Source organism: Mchenga conophoros, linkage group LG4 (assembly GCF_057382185.1).
Source record: "Mchenga conophoros isolate Kocher_MC1m ecotype Shallow Benthic linkage group LG4, M_conophoros_male_GT1.1, whole genome shotgun sequence".
Lineage (NCBI taxonomy): Eukaryota > Metazoa > Chordata > Actinopteri > Cichliformes > Cichlidae > Mchenga > Mchenga conophoros.
The window spans coordinates 11,479,478-11,498,193 of record NC_140529.1 but is presented as its reverse complement, the minus strand read 5'-3'; the positions used below and the strand labels follow the sequence as shown (position 1 = coordinate 11,498,193).

Sequence of the window (18,716 nt, the reverse complement as noted above, 5' to 3'; positions counted from 1 at the left end):
GTAAGACGTGCAGCTCAGTTTCAACTCCATCCATCTGTTCCCTCTCGCTTGGTCGCTCCGTGTCTTTGAACTGTGGGAGGAAGCCGAAGTACCCGGAGAGAACAACCCACGCAAACAGGAGGAGAAGATGCAAACTCCACACAGAAAGGACTTCACATAAAACCAGTAATTTATCCTTTAGACATTACATCCCCTGTGTGGCATATATCAGTGTTTTGCTTGTAAATTGGTGTAATTAATTAACAAAAACAGTGAACTATTAAAACCTTAAGAGAACAGAGATGGATGTTTCATGTCAAAATAATGTAAAGTGCCTTTGCAAAAAAAAAAAAAAAAAAATCAATAAAAACATAAAAGGTAAACTCACAATTACATACATACAGTGTAAAGACTGTGGCTTTACTAAGGTTTTAGGTTGAATATTACATTATGTCCATTCATGTTAATACTTACATCCTTAAGGAATTTGTCCACTTTCAACAGGAAACGGTTATTATTTACAATAAAAATAATAAAATATTACACACACACACACACACACACACACACACACACACACACACACACACACACACACACACAAGTTATATAGAGAGACAGATTTACAACTGTGGCTAAGGAAGCCCAGATTGCCTGGAGTGAACAGATGAGCACAGGGACAATATGCTCCACACAGAAAGGCTCCTCCTGGTGGGTTTGAACCCAGGATCATCTTGGTGTGAAACCAAACCAAATAAACAAAAAACAACAACAAAAAGGGACAGTCCCTATTACACCTAGTGCAATTCAAACATGTAGAATCTCTCCTCATAACTTACAGACAGGAGGCGTTTAAATGCTACTACTCAAATAGAAAATAGACACACAAAAACACTTTGGATCATGCAAAAACACAGACTGTTCCAACTCAATTAAAAAAACTGGAAAAATAGCAAAAACAAAAAAATCAAAAACTTTAGTGTTTACCTTTTGTGGATTAAAGACCTGTCAATCAAACGATAGCAATAGAAATATCAGTCACTAATCTCTAAACATTATACCCTCTCTATATAGCTTTTGCTAACATACACAAATCCACATCTTGTGATCCCATGTAAATTAGATCCACAGAAAGAACAATACCAGTAGTAAGGCATGCAGTGCAGGAACTAACAAATCAAACTTTAGAATAAAATGCAAATGTAAATATTTGGAAATTGACTAAAGAAGACATAAAATCTTGGTCTGCTTTAGCTCACTGGATAGTTGTGAAACTAAACTATAAGGGTGATTGTTAATTAGATTTTTCACTGAGATTCAATCTTAAAAGGGTACTGGGTGGCTGGTGGTATTTACAGGTTTTTTTTAATACAAATAAAGTGTTTAGACTCAGTCTTAAGGACACAGAAACAAGTAGGAGTTTTTACCAATTCACTGAACAGAAAGGAAGAAGGCAAAAATTGCCCAGTCACTACAGAACAGAAAACTGATGTTAGAGGTATTCTCAATTTAACTGACAGGCCTTTTTTTTTTATAAAATAATCTATATTAGTAACAACAAATGACTTGTGCAAATCAAAAACCTGGAGAGTCTTTCTAATGTCAGCAGAATTCAAAAGGCTTCAAGAATTACTGAGTGTTTACATAAGGCCATGGAAGAAAAAGTAAGTCACATATTAAAGCAGAGAAGGTTTCTCTATTCCTCTTCACTTTCCCGTCAGGTCCAGCAGTTGGTGTTTAGTTGAAAAAAAACAAAAAAAACAAAACTGCTCAGTCATATTCTAGATGCGCATCCAAAGTTACTGCATTCTCCTGCAGATGAAAAAGTCTGTATGATTAATTATACAGAGGAAAAATTAGAGTTCATAACAGCCGAGGCCCGTCTGTAAAAAACATAATCACAGTCAATGCAAAAATGAAATCACTTACCCATCCTCCATTGCTTTTCAGCCATGGGGCGAAGTTCTCCATGTAGCACTCTGCATAGCCTTGCATCCGCTGAGTTCCCGTGGCTGTCACTATTCGCCGTGATACTTCCATGCTGACAGCCATCCGTTGCAGTGTAGGACTGGCTGTTGGTTGCTGAGAAAGAGTTTCAGCTACATGACTGCTGCTCACAGCATCCAGGAGTTTGGAAAACGATGCATATGAAAGACGGGTCAAACTGGAGCGAAGAAAACGGTCCGATTGGATCTGTTAAATGATGCACATTTGCTTTGAGTGCGCACGCAAACACATGAGGAAAATTTACACCGTCTTCAGCTTTATGTTTACCTGAATTGATTAATTTATTGTAATTATTATTATTATTATTATTATTATTCCCAAAACATTTGACAAATGAATAAAGGACCTTTACAGACAGTATAATGAACCACTACTTACCACAGTATTGATAGAGTCTCCTTCCGAAGAGAGCACCTTGACAAGTTCCTGCACTATTGTTTCTTTATCACATACTGCTGAGAAAGAAACATCAGCTTTACTGAAGATGAAGATATTATAGTTCTTGATCAGTTTTTCTAACTTCACATAATGTACTGCATGTATTTCTGATCTATCAATTTTTTTTAATCAATCACCAGTTGCTCAAGTGTTTTTCCGGTGTTATCAGTCACCTTCAACCAATTCAGTAAGGTTTCTTTAGCTGAGAGACAGTCCAGAGTCCCAAAGCCTTAGAAATGGCTTTGTAACCTATTCTGATGTCTGTGAAGGTTCTCAGTCATCCAGGTCACCGTAGTCAAAGGAGCTTGCAAAGAAAAGCATCTGGACTTCTTTAAGTTGCTTGAAGACGTTTCACCTCTCATCCGAGAAGCTTCTTCAGTTCTAAGGTTAAATGGCGGAGAGTCCCAGATTTAAACCCAGTGGGAGTATCCCCTCAAAGAGGGACAAAAGGACCCCCTGATGATCCTCTAATCGCCTGAGCGAAGGTGTGAAAACGGGTGTGGGTCCCAATCAGCCAGGGTTTTCAGGTGAGCTCATTGTGAAACCTAGCCCCACCTTATCATGCGATTTCCTGAGGTCAGATGGCCCAGGATGTGAGTGGGCGTTAAGGCGTCTGGGAGGGAACTCAAAACTGGATTATAGATATACCTATTCTGATGTTAGTGACCTGAACCAAGTTCAAGTCATTTGTTCTTGAGTTTCTTTTTATTGTGGAATGATGTGCTGGTTTTATCTTATCAGGTTCTATTTCAGGTCTGGCAGTGATGAGTAAGTTCTGGGTGTGGCTAGTGAAATTAAACTCACCATTTCCAAAAACGTGGTTAATCACAGTTAATTCATGAGTTGACAAGGGGGGAGGTTTCAAATAGTGCCAAGGAGATTTGGGCAGCTTTTCCCCCATAAATGAAATAATATAAAAATGACTATATTTTATATTTATTTTTTGGACACAATCATATGCAAAAAAACAAAATCAGGCAAGGGGCAAATACTTTTTCATGTAACATTTCACATGAGCCCCTTCTATGATGTTTCCTGTGTTACAGCATAGGTAACTAATTTGATACACTCAGTCCTAGTTTCCAAGTTATAATTAATACCTAACAATACGCCTAACCTTGGAAAATATTGCTGCATATTTTAAGCATGCTGTAGTCCAGGTCAAATAAATAAATAAAATAAAAATACTTAAACAAACAAAACTTGGATGCAAACTGACCAAAAACCATTATCCTTGCTCTAAACTACCATGTCACAAGTGCTGCCTTTCTGGAGCATTTTAGATGGGCATCAAAGCCTTTCATAGTACAGAAACAGTTTTGCTGACAGTGACCAGTAGTTTACCAGTCACATTAGATTAAAGTGATATTGCAGCCCCGAGTCTGCAGGACCTCAGTGATGCATTTTATTCTGTGGATAAAAAAATTTTTGCCACCCCTTGCAGACTGGCTTGGCATTAAGGGTGCAGCTCTACATTGGCTCTTATCAATGAGCCAATGTAGAGCTTAAGAAGAAGAGTTTTTCAGTAACTGTTCATCTCAGGATCAATCTTCCTCTGTTTGGATCTGCTTCCACTTGGTAATATTATTAGAAGATAACATCTCCTTTCATTTGTACACTGATGACTTTGAGTTATATCTTCCACTAAAATATATATTAAAAGGCTGGAAGACTAACAATTTCGTCCAGTTGAACAAGAACGAAACAGATTTTCATCATCTTTTGTCCATCCAAATCTCCATACAAGCTCCTTTGCCAGCGTGTTAGATTATTGTATCCTATATTTTACATCTCTTGCAAAATATAACTTTGTGACTCAGAGCTTTACTCTGACAAACAAATTTGCTCCGTTGTCAAAAACCAGCTAAGCGTCATCACCTCTTTGAAATCTTTTGTCCTTTCAGCAAGACTGCTGACTGGCACATCATTACAGTCTTGTCCTTGCCACATTAGAATTCATTTAAGAGCTTACTCATTATTTTTAAGACTCTTAATGGGCAGGGGTCAGCTTATATCACTGATTTAGCTCCTATACGTCTCAGATCTTTTGTAGAATCAAAGCTCTTTACAGATCTTTACATACAAGTTGATGCCTCAAACAAAAAGGTGATGCGGCCTTTGTGGTCACTGCTCCATGTGTATTGAATGATCTTATCACCTGAAATGGGGGGGGAGAGGAGGAGGAGGAGGAGACCCACATCTTTGCTTCTGAGTCTAGACTCAAAACCCACCTTTGTCCCTGTTAATATTCCCTTGCTAACAAACTAATGTCTCATTTGCTGCATGTCTAACTCATGCATCCCCTCCTGTCCTCTGGTGGTTGTTGTCATTTTTAACATTTTGATGCATCTGGGGTGGTAGCAAAGTAAAACTCTGCACTATTGAAGAACATGAAAAATTTATGTTCATTTTGTGGTTAGTTGCTACCCTATAGGACCTTGTAAGTGTGAAAACACGGTAAATCTGCTTTATAAATACATTTTACTTACATTTATTAGTTACTTTACCGTTCTGTGAATTCTAGTTTGGGTCAATATACCATTTTAAAGTGAATTAATGTATATGCGTGGCTGTGCATGCAATTACCTGTTGGTGGCTGTGTTTTGGGACTATTTCTCTTTATACTGGTAGACTTCTGGGCAATCTTTTCCAGCTTCTCTGCCACATTACTGTAGAACTCAGGAGGGTGATCTGTATGGACAAATGTATATGAAATATCTATGAACAATAAAAAGACTTTTGCCACTCAAATGCAGTCAAGTGTTTAATTTGAGTTATTGCAGGAGAACTATGTTCACTAGTATCTTCCAAGAAAGCAATGGCTGACTCTGGTTTATTAACCACTGTCTTCCTCCTCAGTGTGAGTGCTGCCTTTGGCACTATAACTCATTGCAGCATTCTCCTTCTCAGGCTAGTTTCTATTCGACTCACTGAGATACCCTTCAAAATAATTTAAATCTTATCTCTCCCACCTCACTCAGTTCATTCAACTAAAAAAAAAAAAAAAATGTCAATCTCATCCATTTTTAGTTGCCATTTAAGTCCCCCATGATCTTAAATATTAATATCAAAATAAAAGTTGTACCATAGAAGTTACCTCCTTTGAGTGCAAGAACCTTATGTAGATTATCTTTGTCAACAAGATCATCAAATAAAATTCTTTAGCAAAAAGCGAGAAGAGGTTCTTGAGTAAAAGTCAGATGAAAAGGTGCTGTAATGGAAAAAAATTCCTTGCCCTACTAAATTAAATGGTCAGGAAGTATTGCTGACATCAATCGGCATGAATAGTTCACCACACAACAGGTGAAAATTACATTTAGATGAATACATTTATGCAATTTTTATACATCTTTAATATTACAAATGTACACAAGACGAGCGAATTTTGTGTGTCCAGGTGATTAAATACGACTGATATTTCTTCTTTTGGAAAATGTAACAGTCAGAGAGCTTACTGGGAGAGATGACATTTGGTGTAGGCTCCGGTTTTTTGTTAATTGGTAATGTGTCAGGTCGCTGCGGATGAGACGGACGCTCCTGTTTGTCCTTATCCTTCTGTAACCTTAAACTGAAGATCTTGGAGAGCTTCTGTTTGATGTTTTTTTGGCTGAGCTTTTTCTTTAGTTTCTTTTCACTTTCATCCTCTTCTGATGTACAGGAGGTGTCATCCTGTGGAAACAGTTGAAATATTTAAACTATTAAATTTTAGTTAAGTACTGATAATTATGATGAGAAAAAAGGAAAAAAAAAAAAAAAGAACCAGTCTCAGACACTGAAGTGAAAATTATAAATTTTTCCCATTTAGTACTCTTTTCTAGCCTCCATGGTCTTAATGTATCATAGTACTAATGTATAACAATACCATGTAGACACTACACTACAGGTTTGTGTCCAACATCACTCATGGTCTTTCATGTGTTCCAGCTCAAAACAATACAACACACTTACTTCGCTTTTGTCTTTGAGGTGTGCAGGTTTTGCTTTGCTCTTCCTGCCCAATGAGCCTTCAGGGTCTTTGGCAGGACGTTGTGTGCTGTTACGATGTGGCAGTTGCTTTATGAGGTCTTTGAATCCAGTCTTTTTTTCATCTCCTGAAGTGACAACCTGAGGATTCCGCTCATCCTTTGTTTTTGGTTTTGGGTTGGAACTAGCATGGGAAAACAAGACAATTCATTAAAAATAAATGGTCACATAAATAATATTGCAAATATTCAATTACTATATTTAAAATCATTACTTACTTAAACCTTTAGATTGATTAAAATGTAGTAAGTCCTAAAACTATCTACCCTTTAATCATTGCTACTCACTGGTAAAGGTCACAAACGGCACAAGTCAGTGAGTTATTATCCAGAATGTTGTGTCTTGAGCTACAATTTTTTTAAAAAAGATACAAACACAAAGACAAACAAGCAAAAAATAGAATAGTAGTGAGTTATATTACCTGTACTTGTGGTGATCGTTGTAGGCCCCTCCTACCCTCCCAGGCCTCTCTTTCAGAGGAATTAAAAGGGAGCGATGTAGAAAAGCTTGGAGCACTAAATGAGTCTCACTCTTAATCTCAATCAAAGAGATGGAGGACACAGATGAGCGGCGTCCTTCAGAGTCTGACATCACTGCAGTTTACAGAAGAAAAAAAAAAACTTAAGTCATGTTATAAAATCCTCAAAAAATAAGCTACAATAGAGTGAAAAAGTGTTTGACCCCCTAATTTCCTCTTTTTATGCATGTTTGTCACACTTAAATGTTTCATCAAACAAATTTAAATATTAGAAAAAGATGATACAAGTAAACATAAAATGCAGTTTCTAAATGAAGGTGTTTATTATTAACCCTTTAAGACCTACCATAGAACCAAGTCCGCCAGAGCTTATAGTATATTTTTACATCGTGTGGTGCCATTTTTGGGAGCATTTCAAGTTGCTATACATCAATACAGCAATTATAGCCCAGATTTTAATAATATGTATTCATTAAGTGCATAGTAATTACATAAATTGCAAAACCGTGCAATAAACTACAAAAAAATTGAAAATCGTTTTTGCTTTTTTAACATATATTTCTAGTTAGAGAAATTTAAGAGGCTTATCCCTCAAAACTGTAAATACAAAAAAGTTGCACAAAATAGTTTCCTACCACAGGAAATTTATTTTGAGTGTCTTCATAGTTTTATTTTTGAATACACCAATTTTTATATACTGCAGGAAAAACGAAAATAAATATTATACTACAAATTTGCAAAAAAGCAGCATATGCATCAAAATAAACTATTTCCAGCAGTGCAATATGAGTCCTAAGCATCCCAGAAATGACACAGAAAGTCATAAAGTCAAAGATAACTTTTAAAAACACCAGTATAGACCCTGAGGCCCTGATGGTAAAAAAAAAAACAAAAAAAAAAAAAACTACATTTCCGCGAAAATGACATCACTTCCGGTTTCGGGCAGGTAATGGCGGACATTCAAAAGTTCGCGCTGACGGATCGGCAAAGCGTGTTTCCGTAATATTATGTTTTTGTTGCTGCAAGTGCTTTTTATGCAGTTTGTGCAAAGCTTTATGTGGAAGGAAACCGTGACCTAGGACAAGCTGATGGCATAAGATGTAAGTACAACTCCTCCAGTTTCATATGCAAAAAAAATTATTGCACTAGCTTACGTGGTTGCAGAGCTACCGGGATTTAAAAATAGTTACACAAAACAAAGCGTGCCCGCTCCGACCGGCTCTAAAGGGTTAAGGGGAAAAAAAATCCAAACCTACATGGCCCTGTGTGAAATAGTTCAATTCAACTGCATTTATACAGCACCAAATCACAACAACAGTCGCCTCAAGGTAGGGGTGGGCGGTATAAACGGTAAATGATAGAAACGATATAAATTTGACCAACGGTAGAGATTTTTACTATACCGCTCTACCGCAATAGCACATGTTGATGGTGTCATCATCAAGCTGCACCTGTTTTGGTCGAAAGCATTGCAGCAGCTGCAAACAACATCATCTGCAAATTATGCTGGGCAACAGTAATAGCAAAAAGACGAAGCACTTTTGGAATATGAGGAAAGCCAAAAACTGTGCTTCCTCCACTTCCCTATCATTGATTCACTAATGCCGAATTCTCTCGCAGCCGCTCTATTCCCATGTTGTTGCAGTATATTAATGACCAACCTCGTATTGTGGATGGATTATCTCAGTAGTTTTCCTGACTGAAGTTTAGTCCGTTTATAGCATCCTGTTATGCAATTGCATTTGTCCCTAACCACCAGAAACCCTCACGTTATCTTTTATTGAGTGGAAAAAAGTTAGCGTTCATCCTTCAGCTTCACTGTGCTAATGTTATGCCAATGTAGCTGTTTTGCTAGCAATCACTTAGGACAGGGGTGTCGAACTCCAGGCCTCGAGGGCCGGTGTCCCGCAGGTTTTAGATATCACCCTGTTTCAACACACCTGAATCAAATTATTAGTTCATTAACAGGCTTCTGGAGAACTTCAAGACATGTTGGTGATAATTTAGCCATTTAAATCAGCTGTGTTGGATCAAGGACACATCTAAAACATGCAGGACACCGGCCCTCGAGGCCTGGAGTTCGACACCTGTGACTTAGGACATCACTATATACCAGCTAGTCCAACTTCAGTAACCCTACAAACGTCACTGCTGTTTAGTTTTCTGTCTTCATTTATGTTGGAAGTGATAGCAGAGCTGTACGTTTTAATTTTTTCAGATATCTCTCAGTCAGAACATGGCACATCATGTTTAGGTGGAAACTAGCTAGCTAACTTCTAACTCCGGTGAATTGAATAAATTCTGTTTTCATGGATGCCTGGATGTTAAACTTAATTGTTGCACCTGGTAAAGCAGCAACGCTGATCATTTTATTAAAGATGAAAGAATTTAGACAGTTTTTAACTCTCAGTGATGCTGCAGTGTTCGTTTGACTTTGGGACCTGAAAGCAGATGGAGTTTTGGACCCAGATTACTCCGCGAGGCTCCTGACTACGGTAACCGTAATGCTCCGACAAACATTTTTGACAGATTTTTGAGAGCCGTGTACCACATAAAATCTGTTTGAGGTCAGTAAGCACACCCAGAACCAGGCACACTGTCGATTTTTGAGAGAATTAAAGGATTTTAAGTGTGCCTTAGTGTGTAGAATACGTTATACAAAAGAAAATAATATATCGCGATATATATATCGTTACCACACATGCTTCAAATTATACCGTGATATGGATTTTAGGCCATATCGCCCAGCCCTACCTCAAGGCACTTTATATTCTAAGGTAGACCCTACAATAATACATTGATGGAATTTCAATCTTTTAATTATCTTATGCACTGTTGAAGTTAAACTATCCAAATCTCTTTCTATCTTTATTTGAGGAACATTAATTTTTTTGAAAATTATTGAAATATGTAAAGACAATTTTTAATTTTTTGTACCAAATCATAATTATAATCATCTGTTGACATCACGTGTTTCAAATCACGTCATTATTTAACAAATTCACCTGATTGCTAGCACTACATTGCTCCTATCCCAACCTTTTACGGAATATGTTGCAGGTCTGAATGACAGCAAAGGATGTCTATTTACAAATGAAATAAAGTTGACCAGACAAAACATGAAATATTTTGTGTTCATATTGTCTGCAATGACATATAAGTCAAATTTAGAAATCACTCCTTTCTTTCTTTATTTTTTTGCATTTTCCATACTGTCCCAACTTTTTCTGATTTGGGTTTCTAAGATGGGGCCTGATTATTTACGACCTTGTATGTGAGGAGCAGGATTTTGAATTCTGGATTTAACAGGGAGCCAATGAAGGGAAGCCAATACAGGTAAAATCTGCTCTCCCTTTCTAGTCCCTGTCAGGACTCTTGCTGCAGCATTTTGGATTAACTGAAGGGAGTTTTTAGGACATCCTGATAATAATGAATGGACCGTGCAGCCTGGAAGTAATAAATGCATGAACTAGTTTTTCAGCATCACTCTGAGACAGGATATTTCTCATTTTAGAGATGTTGTGCAAATGGAAGAAAGCAGTCTTACATATTTGTTTAATATGTGCATTGAAGGACATGTCCTGGTCAAAAATGACTCCAAGGTTCCTCACAGTGTTACTGGAGGCCAAGGTAATGCCATCCAGAGTAAGAATCTGGTTAGATACCATATTTCTAAGATTTTCAGGGCAGAGTACAACAACCTCAGTTTTATCTGAATTAAGGAGCAGAAAGTTAGAGGCCATCCAGGTCTTTATGTCTTTAAGACAGTCCAGCAGTTTAAATCAAATGACTGGATAATGTCCTGCATTAGGAAATTCTGATATTTTAATCTTTAAATCTCCTTTCCTTTGCTCCAAGATGCAAAAATGTAATAATAATACAACTAATAATATAACTAAAACAAACCTTAAATACTAATCCATATGTTTAAAATACACAGTGACTTTCAAATGTCCTCCATTACTGAGGAAAATTTTGCAGACCAACAAAGCCAGTCTGCCATTTTTCATATCCTCCCTGGTGAACTTGATCTATCCACAGAGTTGATCAGCAAATTGTTTATTGTGGCTGATTTTCGTCTAGTTATCATGGAACTGACTTCATGATCCAATGATTGAAACTAGCACTTACAATCGACTGTCGTTATGCATGTTTTTTTTTTGCTTTATTTTAATTTCTGGTGCTATGAGAGTGTTTAGTTCATCAACTTGGGTTAGACCAACACAAACTGAACCAGACTAAACATACTTCACTGCACTGTATGTATGTGTGCTGCACAAATTCTCTCTGGAATTAGTAACGTTTCTCTGATTCTGACGTATTGCGAAGTTATCCCCCAGTGCTTTTCCTTATTTGATGGTAGTATAAAGAGCTGTTCCTTATAATATGTATACTCATGTACTTTCTTATGCTAGTAACTCAGTTTTTTTTTTTCCCTAAGGAACAAATTTGCTCAACATAAGAGACAAAAATGACATGGAAAAACCCCATGGAGCTATAGAATTGACTGCTTATTTACATGTTTCAATTAAAGAATTTTTTTTGTAGATAATATTCAAGTGACGTTCGATTGTGTATACGTTCTCTACGTTCCGCCCAATCGATTCTTTTGCGAACTCTCTGTTGTTGTTAACAGGTCGCAACACGGGTTCGAAACAGCTTGAAAGAGAAACAGAAACAAACAAGTGATTCTAATAGTTCCATTCCATTCATTCCTTACACCACCTAACAAAACACCGCCTTACACACTTTTTATAACCCCCCTCCAAAAAAACAAAATTTACGACGACCCTCATCTATGAGATACCTCTGCCAAGGTACTCTTTAATATCGTTTAAAAACTTTAGCTCAATTCATTTTAATCAAAGAATACGTGAATTAAGAACAGTAATCGCCCGACCGACCAGGGACAGAACTTTTCCGCGGTATTGATGACTCGAGTTCAAAGAATATTTCACTAACTTTTACGAAAGGTAAATACATGCTAGACTGAGACAAACTTATATATACAATAAAAACTTTGTACCTCGAGGTGTGTCTCGACGTGTCGAAGTAGACCCGAATTGAGGTTTAGAGTGTTTTTGCCGTTTTCTTGCGCAGCTACATTGAACTCCGTGGTAATCGTCTTCTTCTGCCGCTTCCACGTCTTCTTCTTCTTCTTCTTCTGTATAGGGTTTACTGGCGGTTGGCAAACAGCAAAATAGCGCATTACCGCCACCAACTGGTGTGGAGTGTGGACCGAAATGACAAAAAAATGAAAAGTTAAAAAAAAAAAAAAATTCAAAGCCTCTCGAACAAATGGGCCTGCCTTAAAAACCAAAATGCAGCCCGATAACTTTCACTTACAGAGGTCGTGCGAAACAAAACAATCAAGTCCAACTGCACTTCCATATCGTCCAGCTTTTTGATCAGTTGTCTGCATTCAATATCATACCTCTGACAATTCAAGAAAACATGTTCTATTGTTTCCTGTTCCCTACTGCAGTCACACTCCCCTGTACAGTGTTTACCTATTAAAAACAATGTGGTATTTAAACCAGTGTGTCCAAATCTCAGTCGAGATATAATCGTCTCCTCTCTCCTGTTTCGGCCTGTACTTCTCATTTCCCCCACCTTCCTTTGGATTTTATAAAACCATCGCCCTTTCCTCTCTTCCTCCCATTGCTTCTGCCAACCTTTCGATCATTTTGTATCGTATTCTACTCTTGAGCTCCGTCCTACTCACACTAATAACCATATCTACTATCGGTCTCCTTGTTGCGACTTTTGCTGTCCTATCTGCCATTTCATTTCCTTTATCTCCATGATGCGCTGGTACCCATAAGAATGTGACCATAAGCCCCATCATAACAATTCTGAACAATGTTTGCTGGATCTCTATCAGAATGCCAGGTCTGCATTCTGAGTGACTGTCTTGCAGACTGGCCAGTGAAGAGTTCGAGTCTGAACATATCACAGATCTTAGTGGTTTTGTTTCTTCAATCCAGTGGACTGCTAACAATATTGAAACCATTTCACCTGTGTACACTGATAAATCATCACTGATCCTTTTGATTCCACTTCTTCTTCAACTACTACTAGTTTAAATGCGGTAGGCACACCCAACTTACAGGTGCATTACTGCCACCACCATTAATCCCGTTGTTCAAACATAATCAAATTAAAGATTGCCTACTTTCCGTGTACTAACAGATTCCACAGTTTAATGCTTTGTTTGCTGTTCTTAAATAAAGTCACTAATCTTCTCCTCTCTTCCTCATATTCATTGTGGTGGATTATTGGGTGTTAATGCAGTGTTCCAAAATGAAAACCATAGAGTCACACAGCTGTGCTGCAAAGTGACCATAGACAAGGTGGGTTAACCATTTTTAATGTAAAATATGAACGTAAACCCCACCATGACATGTTTTTGTTGTTTCTCTGGATTATTTTTTTTTCAACATTTTGGTAAATGGACTGGTACTTATAAAGTGCTTTTCTACTTTATCTTAAGCACGCAAAGGGCTTTAGACAATTCACCCATTCACAACAGCAGTTTTTTCTACTGTTTCTAAATGCTTCCTAATTAACATCCACACACATTTGGAGATGATCAACATGTTAGGGTTAGTATCTTGCCCAAGGATACTCACCACCACCTGAGCTACAGCCGTCCACATGGCTTATAATAATTTATTATCACATAGTCTTTCAGCCCAATTTCTAACAACATATCCTTGCTCATTTGCACTCCCCTATTCTATATGAGTATTGTATATGGGATGCCTTGCTTAAGAAGCGTGGCACAGCCTCCTCCTTCTCCTTCTTCTCTGTCCCTGTAAACTGTTGCATAGTTAAATAGAACGAATTCCGAATTAGATTTAACCCAGGATGCCTGGATATGGATTATCTTGGACTTTTCTTTCATATCTCAAATAAATTGCTTGAATTTCTGGCTCTTAGCATTGAAACTTCTGGCATTCCATTGGAGAATGAGTGTAGTTAATAGTATTACAGTATCTGATACATATTGCTTCTCGGCTTGACTGAATCTTAAGTTTGTCATTTATTTCCTCCCATTTTAAATCTGTCATCCTGAAGTGGTGGTCCGCAGCGTTCACTATTATTTATATTCTTTCAGTTTTATTCAATATGTTGCATTTATCACTAGTTTTATTTAATTTTTTTGTAAATTTAATTCTAATTTTCTGTACTTTTGTCTCTCTTTTCACTGCTTTGCAACCCCACAATGCTATATTGTGGCTTCCTCTGTGGCTGCAGGATTCTGGAGGAACTCCTGCTGCACACTTGCCACTTCTATTGTCCCCTCCACAATGAGCTCACCTGTGATTCCTTTTACATACAGCTGTCTGAATTCTTAAGAGCTAAAACATTTAATGGGCTTTGGTGCAAATTCTCTGTACATATAAGCAGTTTTGTCATATCAAAATTATAGTTCCTGCTCCTCAAAGCATAGCTGCAGTCCCTTTTTTTTATATGTTCTCCCAAGCATTTTCTTCATTTACTTCACTTGTTTCTCACTTGTAGATTTTCCACCAGTTACTCTCTTTTGACATTTTTTAACCTTCTTTACCCCCATTTCAGATTTACTGCCTATTAGTAAATTTCCATAACTCAGAACGTGCATTTTTACGTCTCCCAATTGTCCTCTGATAATTCCAGTTAATTTTGTTGGGTCCATCTTTTCACATACCCCTCTTTCTCAGATCTCACCACCACAGTAAGTTAGCTGTGTACCACTCCTCTTCCTTTGCTTTCTGATTCAACACTCAACACCATTCTTCCTCCTCTTCCTTCCTCTGTCCATACTGTTGCTGTCACTGTCAGTTTTCCTCTGTTTCTTTCTATCACTTGTTGCAGACAACACTGCTTGAGCACCATTGTTGTACAGAGCCTTTCTAGACTGTCACCAGCTGCTCCAGGACAACTAGTCCTGCTTATGAGTCCACAAGAGAAGATGTTGATATTAGTGTTTGATTTTCCCACACTCACCACCAATTTCATTCTCCTCTCCACCAGATACACCAGTAACTGTCTCCTGACATGACATTTTCCTCCCTCTTTTTATTACTCAAATTTGTCTAAATCAGTCTATGTATCTGTGACTGCTTGTAAAAGCTATTTTTTGAGTTCAATCTGTATGTTTCTGTTTTCTTGCTGCAGAATGAGGAAGTCGATGTCTTCCACTTATTGGAAGGTTTCTGATTTGCTTCCTGCTCCAGTCTGTATGTTGAGGTGGTCTCATGTGGTACAGGAGTGTATGAGTATATGTTCAATGAAGCAAGTGTGAGTGTCTGTGTGTATAAGAACATGGTTTTGAAGTAAGTACTTTATGAACCTTCAGTCAGCTGAGACTGAAGAAGTCTCTTTGATGAGCGAAGAAACATTTCTCCCACTGAAAACGCTAATCCAGGTGAACAGAATGCTTTTTTGGCAGTTTATGGTGAGTAATATTACAAAAGAGTTCGTTAAATCTATTTGCCATACCAGCCATGACGATGTTCTATATAAGCTAAAGAGATTACTATGGGGATTGTAAGGTAATATGCCATGGGCTCACATCTTTCAATATAACTCTACTTCAGTAGGTTACTCACAGTATGGACTGCACTCATTTTTAATCTCAGTGTACATTTCGATCTCCACAATACTATTCACACAGTTTTTTGAATTTAGCTTGCACTAGTGCGGTTCTTCACATGCTATTTGTACATGACTTCACTAGATGTCTGTATTTGACTTTTCTGGTGTGAGCTGCAGCAAAGCTGCAAAGATTTTGCCTTGAAGTTTTATGGATCCACACACTGCTACACTGCAGTACCAAAATTGGCAACAGAAAAATAAGAGTTTGGCTTTCTCATAACTCTTCTGTGACAAAAGTAAACACAAGTGCTTGAAACGTTTAGGATGCACACTAAATTTGGGAAAAGGTGTGGGATTGTAGTCTGACCTGACTCTAATTCTAGATTCATGATATTCATCATCTAATCTTCTGAACATAATACAATTTAGGACACAAAACAGTAAAGATCCTCTCCAGATGTGACATGATATTGCTGGAAAAATGTGATGTCATGCACTATCATACACGAGTTAATCTGAAGAGCATTTGCATCAGAATGTGGTGACGTGTTTGCTTATGGAGCTACCTTTGATCAAATGTGATCATCCCCACAGAATAAAAATATTTTGGTTTGATGAGTCTTTTATTTGTTGTTGTTGTGATTCTTAATGTCATATAAATATCATTTATTTCTTAGGAAACACTTCAGTCTTTCCACATCCTTAGACAGATTTTTCCTTTTTTTAAATTGTAAATCTTTTTTTTAAATGTTTTTTGATATCAAATGAATATACACATTTGAAGCTGTGGTGGAAAGGTCAACAAACATACTTTTATTCATCATGGATAATCTCTCTGTGCCACTGGACAGGCAGTGGAGAACTTTCTCTAACTGGGTTAGGGTTGATGTTACACCAAATCTTTCATACCCCGTGAAACAAGTCATTATGATACAGTATAGTTATATCTCCCACATATATTATCTTCTGAGGGCAAGAGACACAACCACTATTTCTGAGCAGTTTTCTCAGAGTGCCACACAACGCCTTGGATTGAACATTGTCTGTATACGTGAAGATTTGTGCTATTTATTTGTGATATGTGTGTTGCTCCCACTTGACCAAGTAAGCATACAACAATACAAAGATCATGACAGAAAAATGTTTGCGCCAAGATTGGCGTCTATTTTATTTAGGAAGGTACTTATCACGATGACGGAATTCTAATGAAAAAACAACATCAAAATGAGAATTATACTAGTTATGAAAACACAGGCAATAGGAATGATGAACAGTCTTTAGCACAGCCCCCCCAAAACCCGTCCAGCGTCACTGGTGTCAAGACACTGGTACAAGGATTGGGAGTGACCAGACCAAGAACGCATGCAGGACTTCAGGAGATTGTAATGGTGAGATTAAACTGCAAAACTTGATAAATAATAATGTCACAACTGCCAAAATCCCCCAAAACATATAAGGAAAGTGCTTCAGTGCTTTGAAATATAAAAGAATAAGTCAAGTCTGCACACTACAGTCAAAACAGTAATTACAGTAAATGTTGTCAGTAAGTTGTATTGGAAACATGGAACTCAGAATTACAGTAATTAGTCACTTTAAACACAAAATAAAATAGAAAACAGAGAATATGCTCTTCCAACATGCTCTATTGAATCTCATTTAGTTGCTTTGTCTGCATTTTGTGCTTACTTACCTCTTGCAACACGCAGCCATTTCCTCCCTTGCAGTGAATCTGTCCAGCACTCATCTGTCTCTGTATGAATGAGTACTTTGTAAGCACCACTACCCCCTCAGCCAGTTCTTGTGCCCATGTCTCAATCTCCAAATTCCAGTCCCTCTGCCTATCTTCTGTGCTGGCTGAGTGCTCATGTCACTTTGTCTCACCCCCAAAAATCACTGTTCATCAGAGCTTGAGCCAATAAAGAGCCAGGCAGCTGGGTGAGGCACTTCCTCTGTGACAGGAAATTAACCACAAACAACCAACCAAAGGGAGGGGGCTAATGAGAAAGTGAGATCAAAAGACACTGATGTTTTAATGGCTGTAAGTAGAGTTCTAAAGGGGATGAACAGGTCATGGTAAATAATTCTTGTGCTGGCTTCTAAAATAAATCTGAATAAATACATATACTATATCTAGTTTACTCTAGTATATAGTATACAGTGGGGCAAAAAAAGTATTTAGTCAGTCACTGATCATGCAAGTTCCCCCACTTAAAACGATGACAGAGGTCAGTAATTTGCACCAGAGGTACACTTCAACTGTGAGAGACAGAATGTGAAAAAAAAAAAAATCCATGAATCCACATGGTAGGATTTGTAAAGAATTCATTCGTAAATCAGGGTGGAAAATAAGTATTTGGTCAATAACAAAAATACAACTCAATACTTTGTAACATAACCTTTGTTGGCAATAACAGAGGTCAAACGTTTACTATAGGTCTTTACCAGGTTTGCACACACAGTAGCTGGTATTTTGGCCCATTCCTCCATGCAGATCTTCTCGAGAGCAGTGATGTTTTGGGGCTGTCGCCGAGCAACACGGACTTTCAACTCCCGCCACAGATTTTCTATGGGGTTGAGGTCTGGAGACTGGCTAGGCCACTCCAGGACTTTCAAATGCTTCTTACGGAGCCACTCCTTTGTTGCCCGGGCGGTGTGTTTTGGATCATTGTCATGTTGGAAGACCCAGCCTCGTTTCATCTTCAAAGTTCTCACTGATGGAAGGAGGTTTTGGCTCAAAATCTCACGATACATGGCCCCATTCATTCTGTCCTTAACACGGATCAGTCGTCCTGTCCCCTTGGCAGAAAAACAGCCCCATAGCATGATGTTTCCACCCCCATGCTTCACAGTAGGTATGGTGTTCTTGGGATGCAACTCAGTATTCTTCTTCCTCCAAACACGACGAGTTGAGTTTATACCAAAAAGTTCTACTTTGGTTTCATCTGACCACATGACATTCTCCCAATCCTCTGCTGTATCATCCATGTGCTCTCTGGCAAACTTCAGACGGGCCTGGACATGCACTGGCTTCAGCAGCGGAACACGTCTGGCACTGCGGGATTTGATTCCCTGCCGTTGTAGTGTGTTACTGATGGTGACCTTTGTTACTTTGGTCCCAGCTCTCTGCAGGTCATTCACCAGGTCCCCCCCGTGTGGTTCTGGGATCTTTGCTCACCGTTCTCATGATCATTTTGACCCCACGGGATGA

General features: G+C 38.1%; 1 protein-coding gene across 2 annotated transcripts; it reads right to left on the bottom strand.

Annotated features, from left to right (window-relative positions):
* Positions 1-328: 328 nt before the first annotated feature.
* bcl2l12 (BCL2 like 12) lies at positions 329-12,497 on the bottom strand. 2 transcript variants are annotated; one of them, XM_085270299.1, is made up of 8 exons: positions 11,952-12,497; positions 6,869-7,040; positions 6,373-6,571; positions 5,880-6,093; positions 5,011-5,115; positions 2,365-2,438; positions 1,909-2,172; positions 329-1,791 (listed from the first exon to the last, which is right to left on the bottom strand). In XM_085270299.1, the coding sequence occupies exons 2-8, from the start codon at positions 7,036-7,038 to the stop codon at positions 1,750-1,752; spliced, it is 1,068 nt and encodes a 355-aa protein (XP_085126425.1). In that variant the 5' UTR covers positions 7,039-7,040; positions 11,952-12,497; the 3' UTR covers positions 329-1,749. The 2 variants fall into 2 exon arrangements, with proteins under 2 accessions (XP_085126425.1, XP_085126424.1); XM_085270298.1 differs by having other exon boundaries at positions 2,365-2,441; positions 11,952-12,490.
* Between the last annotated feature and the right edge of the window lie 6,219 nt (positions 12,498-18,716).

Coding starts and splice junctions, on each gene's coding strand:
- bcl2l12 (XM_085270298.1), bottom strand. CDS start 7,038: ATGTCAGACTCTGAAGGACGCCGCTCATCTGTGTCCTCCATCTCTTTG. Junction 6,572..6,868: donor AACGATCACCACAAGTACAG/GTAATATAACTC, acceptor TTCCCATGCTAG/TTCCAACCCAAAACCAAAAA. Junction 6,094..6,372: donor ACCTCAAAGACAAAAGCGAA/GTAAGTGTGTTG, acceptor CTGTTTCCACAG/GATGACACCTCCTGTACATC.